Raw genomic sequence first — 10,124 nt, forward strand, 5'->3', positions numbered from 1 at the left:
TATATTTATCTCAAGATAATTTAATTTTTATTTTATTACAATGTATAATCTATTTTTAAACCCGTGTCGGAGAACACAACACAACCAAGCAATGGTCATTAATGTATCAGCCAGAGATCAGCCAATGATTGGCAACCAAAGAACGGCCATTGAAAGCCTACCAAGACTTGGCCGATGATCGGCAACCAAGCAATGGCCATTAATGCATCAGCCAGAGATCAGCCAGTGATTGGCAACCAAAAAACGTCCATTGAAAGCCTACCGAAGCTTGGCCGATGATCGGCAACCAAGCAATGGCCATTCATGTATCAGCCAGAGATCGGCCAATGATTGGCAAACAAGCAACGACCATTAAAAGTCTACCAAGACTTGGCCGATGATCGGCAACCTAGTAATGGCCATTAATGTATCAGCCAGAGATCGGCCAATGATTGGCAACCAAGCAACGGCCATTAAGGAGTCAGCCAGGCTTAGCCCATGCATTGTTGCCAATTATTAGCCTTTTGAGAATCAGCCAAGGCTCGGCCTTGGAATTTTTTCCCGGGTAATTAAACTGTTTTTTTCTTATAAAATCTTTGAATATATTCAGCTTTTTCAGCTTTCATCAAACCAAATTTCGACTACGGTTTAAAATACAGGCAATTTCACTTATTTTGTTTTTCTGTGCTTTAATCAAGCACATATACCTTTATAAAAAAATAATTCGTTTTTATTTTTTATCGCCAAAACTGATTATCATGAAAAAAAATTTATTTGGAAAAAAAATATGTATTTTTTAATTTTACTGATGACTGTATTTATTTTTTTTTTTATTTTTTATTTTCAATTTTTCTTATTTTCTACCCGCAGCAACATAGCATTTTCTTGTCTTCAAGCGCTTGACGTGTTATTGCATCCAAACCCTCAATTGACAATTCATTCGTGATTCAGTATTTAAAACAAGAGTATATGAAATTTGAAAAAAAAAAAACATATTGTGTATCATATGCATTAATATTATTCATACAATAAAAGATTAAAATGAATGTCTCCTAAATTTTCTTTAATATAAATATTTTAATAAATGATAAAACTAATTTTTCTATTTTCATTATTTTTATTTGTAATAATTTAAACACATTCGTGTTTATTAATATAATTTCAGTACATAAATTTTATTAGATCAAGTCATTAATTTTTAAATAAAAAAATTTGGTATCATAAGGAGAATAATATCGTAGTCGTATATATAATCGCGTCGTGGTTAAGTCAGTAGAACGTCGGAGTTAGAATAGGTAGATTTAGGTACCGTTGTTAGTGTCAGTAACTACTTTTCAAGTCACTTCTCGGGCAAAATTTTCTGATACAAAAAGAAAAAAAAATTCAACCAACAAAGTTCGAATAGTATTTCTTCTCAAACTTCTAAAATCGCATATATTTTGTTATAATCCAAGACCTATTTGGCCATAAACCAAGAACCTTACTTCTAAAAATTAGAAAATTTTGCCAAGATTCAAGAAATTTTTGTTATTATTTAAGAATTTTTGTTTATAATTCAAGACGTATTTGTTATAATTCAAGACAATATTTCCATAATTCAAGAAATTTTTTGTTCTTGAATTACGAAGTTTTTTATTTAATATAAGAAAATTTTTCCATAATCCAAAAACTTTTTTTGCAAGAACAAAAGTTCTATTATTAAGAAGTTTTTGTATTAGTTTTAGAATTTTTTTTCTCAGTGTATAAAACAAAATTTCGGCTACGGACGACTGCACTAATTTCGTGTTGCTCTGCTTTGATCGAGCATATGTACAGCTATGAACACCCATTATCTCACGTACCGTTAGCTGAAAAATGTTTTTGTTTAATTGGTGAAAATATCTTGAAAACGACTTTTGGACCCCTATATAGAATATTAAATAGTTGAGAACATATATTTTTAAATCACATGGTTGATGGTTTTTGAACTCTTCATTAATTTAATTTTTTCGTTGACAAAAATAGATTCAGCTATTATCGTGGGAATACTTCACTCGATGTTACCTACATTCGCTACATTCACTTGGAACTTTTGTAATCTTTTGATTATTTTGATACAAAGAAGGGACTAAATAATGATTGTATAATATTCACTATACAATATTCATTCCGATCATTGATACTTTGAATTTTTGTTTTTCAGGTATCGATTGGTCTTGCAGGAAGATACAAATATCTTAACGATGTTGTTCGTTTTAAAATTTCGAAAAATTTAATGGAAAGAATAAATTGGCGAAAAATCAAAAAAATATATGCCATAATAAATGAACTTGTCAAAGAAGCGGACAATATTGTTTCACCATTAATATACCCAGGGAAAAATTGTCAGATCAAATCTGAGCCAGATCTAACTTGATCTAATTTGATCTGGCTCAGATAGGATTTGATCTTATCAGATCAAATTTGATCAGATCAGATCTGGATACAGATCAAACTTGATCTGACCAGATCTAGTTTGATAAAACTCGATCTGCACTTAGATGAAACTAGATCACGGGCGAATGAATGTTTGAGAAGACAAATTATTCTTACGTTTTATAATCACTGCCCTGGTTAAGTAGGTAAGGCTCTGGAATTTCACACCAGAAATATTGAGTTCAAGTCCGAGTGATGTCAATATATTAATCGGATTTTTTTTATTCTTCCGATGCATGCAAACAACCTATATGAATAGATTAAAAACAGAAACCAAAGGGACGATAAACTATCACACTCTGCTGTGATGATGCTGCTGATTAAATTGATTCTATGAATGAATTATAGCTTAGGGACTCATGTTGATACATGACTAGTGTTCTGTTGCATGCATAATGTTAATTATGAACTATAAAGTAGAGAGCAATTTTTATTGTAAGAATCAGTACAGATAATCTCTTAGATAATGACAAATATGATGAGTGCCTCGGGTAACATATTTTTTTTTTTAGTCTTGTTTGATGATGTCAAAACTGAATAATATATTTTTTTCTTTTAATATTTGTACTTCAATACGAAGTTTTTTTCAGTATTCAATTGCATTCAGTCATGAAAACAAAGTTATTAACACTTGGAAAGGTCGTCAAAGTTATATCAAAGAAATATTCAAAATATTCTATGAATAAATATGGATTATTTACGGAATAATAAAATTCAGCCATCGATTGAGCAAGGATCTTTACCAATTGGTTTATTCTTATTTAACGATATCGACATTGAGCAACAGGGGAAATTAAAAAAAGTACACTGAGAAAAAAAATTTCTAATAAATATTGTTAGATATAAATATTAGAAATAAATATAAATATTGTGAGAAACTTGATAAAAAGTATGCACATGGAGAGAAATCCGCAGCATATATTACTGTAGTGGTATCGTTAAAATCATGGCCGACGTCATTTCAGCGACTAATTCTCACTTATTATAATGATTATTATTATAATTCATCTAATTTTTTTCCTGTAGTCTGCCGGAAATCCGGAATATTTGAAGTCTTGAGTTAAGGAGGTTATACACAAATTCATTGCGGGTGTTGCGGGGAGCTTCTGACGTCACAGTCTCAAGTGAAACTTGGCTACACTGTAAAATAATAAAGTGTAAAGCGCCTGCGCCTCGTATACAATATATGGGATTGCGGGTATGTGTGTGTGTTTGAACATGCCATACGTTGCCACATCTAATTTTTGTAAAGTTTATAATTAATTTCTCATTAATTGATCGATCAACATATGAAAATTTTTCGCGCAATTAATAAAACTCGGTTTCTAGTATATGTGTGATTTTTTTCGAGACTTTTTCATCATTTTTTCTATCCGAAAAAAATGGTTGAAATCTCCATAAGAGCCAATGTTAAATATTATTTTCAATAATTAATTACAAAAAATTTAACCGATCAACATAAGAAAATAATGATACCGTTGTATTCAGAATGAAAAGATCTACTTGTATACAAAATTTCAGAACATTCTCATTATATTTTTTAAAAAAAGAGTAATTTGTGTATAACCTCCTTAATGGTATACTTTACGCTAGAAATTACTGTAGTGTACAGCAGGTCTCCCCGCCCGATGACACGAATATTTATTGTAAGTGTGTTCCTAACCTCTTCTGAAAAAGTTCATTACGGAGGCTAAGAGCCATAAGACTCAGCCGCGATTTTGATATCATCACCAGAAAAAAAAGAAATGTTATAACTCATAAAATAATTGTTTAGACCTCGAAAGATGCGTCCCTGAGAACACTATCGCACGTGATGAAAACTATTCCTCCATAATTTTTTTTTTAGAAAATTTAAGAAAACTTAAAATTAGATGATTTTTTAAATCATTTGAATAATTATAGAGTGAAAATTATCGTAGTTAGACTATCAATCATAGTATGTTTCTTCTTCCAAAGATTCAGCTGCATAAGAATAGGTTCATAAAAATATTTTTTCAGCAGGAATGGATGCAATAATGACGGTTTTAAGGCAATTTTAAGGGATGCTCAAAAATGGCCACCTCGGTAACTCTTGATAGAATTGACGTCGAGTTTTCGTATATAGCTCAAAAAATGCGTCTTTCGAATACGATATATTTTTCTATAAAATTATTATTTTAAGAATTATAGTTTTTGAGAAAAAAAAAAAAACTGATTTTTTCGATTTTTAGTTTTTTTTTTTTTTTCACTAAAAAGTATAACTAATTAAAAAGTGATTTTGTAGGTGGGTGAACCTTATTGAAGAGACCCTTCCTATGGGCCTAACATAACCTTCCTAGGATTATGTTATTGAGACAATATTATTATTCCTCTGGGCGAAATAGTTTTTGAGAAAAAAAAATGAGAAAAATTTCTTGTTTCATTTTTTAATTTTTTTTGTCAAAAGCAATTATGCCTAGAAAAATGATTCTTAAACGCGGCTTTAGAATTTCAGAAGACGCTTTTTTTAAGCTTAGAATGAAGTTTCTCCGATGATCCTATCGAGAGTTATCAAATTTATAGTTTTTTCACTATACGATTTCCACACGATATTATGCGTCTTCCCAATAACTTTTACCCGCTCGCAAAATTTTTTTTGAATTAGATATACTTTCTCTAAAAAAACCTTTAGATAAGTAATCCTCTCGGTTGATTCAAAATCCACTGACTACAGGCTAGCTAGACACAAACGAAGTATACAGTAATATTTGTTGAAATATTTATTGAAATTTGGTTCTCTCCAATTCTAAATCTATATGTATACCGCATTGTCATATTGTTAGTATAGTATTTATAAAGACCGACTTATTTTATACAAATAATGACATACGACCAATAAAAATTCAAATCGTTAAACTGTGCCTATCTACAAAGTTCAATCAACCGATGAAACTGAAATGATAATAACGGAAATATCAAGGAATTTTAATCAATGGAAGGATTATGAATCAATGATTTCTCAACGTGATAAGGCTATAAGACTAACTTTCAAGTAATAGTCAAAAACACGTTTTTTAATTATTTTCTATGGATAGTTTTAGGGTGTTGGCCATATTGCATAACGTCTTGAGAAATTGTTGTGTAGTTTAACCGTTTTTCTTGTCAACCGTTGTCAAATGATGCATTATTATTGTAGAAAAGAATAGCAAAAAAAAGGATAGATAAAATTTGGTACCAAGATACTTGTGCATTTTGTTGGATTTTTTTCTCCGTGCATATGCGTTGTTTGAGTTGAATGAATTCGTACAATACTATTGTTTCAATTATCTATTACAGAATGATGAGAGTTTTTGGAATATCATGAAACCAATTATTACTGTGTCGCAATTTTTTGGGAATTTTCCAATAAACGGTATCCAAAATTCAAAACCAGATGGATATGTTTTTAAAATCCCATCATTCATTACGGGCTATTCTTTGATGATCATTACACTCATGGGTATTTTTTTTGCTGCAGATATTAATGAAACAATCAGTTCTACAAAAGGTAAAACATTTTCAGTTTAAATCCTGATTATTTTTAATAGTGTGGTCAATGCTTTATTTTTGTTCTTTCAGAAAATTTTTTTAAAACGTTGTTTCATGCTCTTTTTTTTGGATACAATTTTTTGGTGCTCCTGATAATATTTTGTAAATCACCAAGATGGATTAAATTGCAAATGAATTGGCAACGTGTTGAAGGAAAATTAGACAAGTAAATAATTTTCAGGAATATTATTTAATTATTTTTCAATTTTTTAATGAATTTTTCTCAGAAAAAGGTTCAGTCTTATTCACTTTTTACATGAATAATTTAAATACGTTCAACTGTTATTTAGACTAATTCTTAAAAACTACTTATGTCATAAATCATTTGCATTTGTTCAGTTTTTCCAGCTCTTATCAAACAAAATTTCGGCTACGGTTTAAACTACGGATGATTTCACTAATTTTGTGTTTCTGTGCTTTGATCGAGCATATGTACAGCTATGAACACCCATTATCTCACGTACCGTCAGCTGAAAAATATTTTAGTTTAATTGGTGAAAATATCTTAAAAACGACTTTTGGATCCTTGGATGGGATATCACACAGTTGAGTACATATATTTTTAAATCACGTCCCTGGTAGAAATTCGCCTTCGTTTTGCGAGATTAACTATCGCAGCAAGATAGCAACAAGTCAGAATATGCGAGATTTGGGGACCCATTTACCTGCGAGGCAATCGCGAGGCCATGAAGATTAGAGGACCCAAGTTGACTCTACTGTCCTTTAGTCTTCATGTGTAAAGCTGTATATATATATTGTTTTGTTCGTGCGCACGCATTTTTTAGGTTTAGACATAATAAATCTAACCTTGGATTTTATAAACAATATTCAATAACTTGTGACAAGTTGTTCACTTCAGTAAAATAAAAATTTTTAGTTATTTAGTTTAGTTATTCATATTGACATATAAATTATAAATCCTGAAGTAACAATAATACGAAATTTTTTAAAAACGAGAAAACGGTACGGCTTCGGTAATATTAACAATATATAATCAGCTTTCAGTGATCTCGATTCTTGAAGTGCTATCCAATAGTGAAAATAAAGAACATCATCATATAAATAAAGCTTTGCCTTTTAAACATTTGTTTGTGGCTTTGATATAATTTTATTCACTTTTAATATGATTCGTGTAAACTTTTCATATTTTTTTTATTAATCATTTTCATTAATTCCTGTTTATTTTTTTTTCCACTGTGTAGATTGATAAATTTATTTTGAATTTATTATTGATATTATTATTATTATTATTATTATTATTATTATTATTATTATTATTATTATTATTATTATTATTATTATTATTATTATTATTATTATTATTATTATTATTATTATTATTATTATTATTATTATTATTATTATTATTATTATTATTATTATTATTATTATTATTATTATTATTATTATCTAACTATTCAAAGTTTACCTAACCCAACCCCAGATTTTTGGATTACACAAACTCGCAGTGCACTGTAGCTGCGAGTCAAATGCGCGTAACATATATGCTCGCAGTGAGAATGTTGCACGCTTATTTCCTTTACTGCTGCTAGTTTGTGATGCCTCGCAATTGGCCCGCACTAAGGGCAAATTTCTACCAGGGGTGGTTGATGATTTTTGAACTCTTCATTAATTCAATTTTTTCGTTGACAACAATAGATTCAGCGGTTATCGTGGGAATACTTCACTCGATGTTACGTACATTCGCGACCTTTACTTGGAACTTTTGTGATCTTTTGATTATTTTGGTACAAAGAAGTGACTGAATAATGATTGGATATTATTCACCATACAATATTTATTCCGATCATTGATACTTTCAATTTTTATTTTTCAGGTATCAATTGGCCTTGCAGAAAGATACAAACATCTTAACGAAGTTGTTCGTTTCAAAATTTCAAATAATTCAACAGAAAGAATAAATTGGCGAAAAATAAAAAAAACATATGCCATAATGAATGAACTTGTCAAAGAAGCAGACAATATTGTTTCACCATTAATATTATTATCATGTTGCATGAATGTATATCTGATTTGCGTACAAACATCAGAAGGAATAAGGTATTAGTGATGTATTAATATCTGTATAATTTTTCAACTATTACAGATGAATTGTTGTTAATTTTAGATCAGTGATGACTGAGTCAAAAATTCCAATATATTTTTTTCTGTCACTGTTTTTTATGATTATTCGAACAATAGCACTTGTGTTGTCAGTAGCTAAAATTAATGTCGAAAGTAGTCATGCTTCAACAATATTTACCCGTTGTCTATCAGTTTTTATAATTGAGGTAAGTTGATATCATTTATACTTATCTTGTATAATACTCGATTCACAGTTAAAATATGTTTTCTATTTGATCGCTTTGAAATGTTATAATTTATATTGAAGGTTATCTTGATGCAACAGCAATTATCAATCGACAAAGTTTCATTTACGGCAATGAAGTTTTTTCCAATCACTCGCAAATTTATCTTTACTGTGAGTATATATTTAAATACCTATTAAAATTATATTTTATTTATTTATTATTACTAATTCATTTTAGATTACTGGGACAATCGTCACATATGGAATTCTTTACATGCAGCTTCGAACGATTTAGAAAAAGAATATATATTCTAGAGTAAAATATGTATTTGCGAGTAAATCATTTTTCGCAGAAAAAATTTTTTTTATCACTGATGCATGTAAAACCGCGTTTTACATGCCTGTGCGCAGTGGATAAACTGCGTCATTTTCCTACTGAGAAGGTAAACAAGCCTAAAGTGTTTTACGTAAAACGCTTTAGGCTTGGACGCAGGCACAAGTGGTTTTACACAGAGGCATAAGTCGTTTTACAATATCACAATGCACTGCAACGCACGCATAAAGTGTTTTGCTGAGATCAGAATTAACGTCGCCCCCTTATTAGGGTAACTTATAATGATTAGTCAAGTCACTAGATGTCGACACTAGTTTTGGGCTTTATATTTTTTTTCATGTCTCATTTTTTTTTTTTAATTTTTTTTTTTCATGTCACACAACCAAACTTGTACAAACTTGTCTGTGCTTGACAGTTATTGCCTGCGTCGTTTAGTAGATTAATAATCAAATCTTTATAATAAAGTTGTTTGTCATGCAAAATAATTTAAATTTTGACAAAGACAAATTTTGTTCAAGTTTAATGATTAAACTTTATTTAATAATTAAAAAAACATATATTAAAAATTATTAATGGGTTACATAACCTAAAAAATATTGAAGAGTTAAATAATATGAAAATTATTTAAATAATGTTAAAAACATTTTTTTTGTTTGTTTTTTTTTTTATCCTTTTTTTTACATAAAAAAAAAAAAAAAAAGCTGATAAAAATTTAATTTAATAATTTAAAAAAAAACTTTTTTTTTTTTTTTTTTTTTTTATCCTTTTTTTTACATAAAAAAAAAACAAAAAAGTTGATAAAAATTTAATTTAGTAATGTTAAAAAAAACTTGTTTTGTTTGTTTTTTTTATTCTGTTTTTTTACATTAAAAAAAAAAAATAAGAATTATTTAATTACGTTTGTTTTTATTATTCTTTGTAAATTTTGATATACAAAATAGAGAAATGCACTGTTCATATTTGAGCTCTAGTTAATATTGTGTGTGTGATCAATAAAAAACTAATAAAACAGTAATCAACAGTTTGTTGTAAATGAAATTTTTTTAATTTATATTTATCATTTATTATACATTAGATTTTTTTTTTTTTAGATTCGCCAAGGCTCGTGCTTGCCCCTCCAAATTCGTTGAGAGCACACTCTCTGAGTGGGCACTTGTAACGAAATATACTATTGTGTAACAAGGGCATAAAATTGCCCTTGCCTCAAATTGCCACTATTTTTTGCCATGAATGTTTTGAAACCGAGATTTTGGTGCATGTGACATTAATAATCAATTTACCTAATGATAATAATCAATTCATCTAATAATAATAATTAATAAAATCAATAATAATAATCAATTAAATCAATAATAATAATCAATTGAATCAATAATAATAATCAATTGAATCAATAATAATAATCAATTCAATTAATAATAATAATTAATTTAGTTTATAACAATATTTAATTGAATTGATTGTTCCGTCGGATGACGGCTTCTCAAATAATTTGTAATA

At 28.8% G+C, this 10,124-nt stretch overlaps 1 protein-coding gene across 1 annotated transcript; it reads left to right on the plus strand.

The window, feature by feature from the left end:
- Window positions 1-518: 518 nt before the first annotated feature.
- LOC122851812 (gustatory receptor for sugar taste 64f-like) lies at window positions 519-9,201 on the plus strand. The gene is made up of 9 exons (XM_044151276.1): window positions 519-544; window positions 5,728-5,938; window positions 6,010-6,145; window positions 6,319-6,524; window positions 7,639-7,727; window positions 7,817-8,040; window positions 8,108-8,270; window positions 8,372-8,461; window positions 8,529-9,201. The coding sequence occupies exons 2-9, from the start codon at window positions 5,752-5,754 to the stop codon at window positions 8,583-8,585; spliced, it is 1,152 nt and encodes a 383-aa protein (XP_044007211.1). The 5' UTR covers window positions 519-544; window positions 5,728-5,751; the 3' UTR covers window positions 8,586-9,201.
- The last annotated feature ends 923 nt before the right edge of the window (window positions 9,202-10,124 follow it).

The sequence above is a fragment of the Aphidius gifuensis genome, linkage group LG3 (genome assembly GCF_014905175.1).
Source record: "Aphidius gifuensis isolate YNYX2018 linkage group LG3, ASM1490517v1, whole genome shotgun sequence".
NCBI classification, from domain to species: domain Eukaryota; kingdom Metazoa; phylum Arthropoda; class Insecta; order Hymenoptera; family Braconidae; genus Aphidius; species Aphidius gifuensis.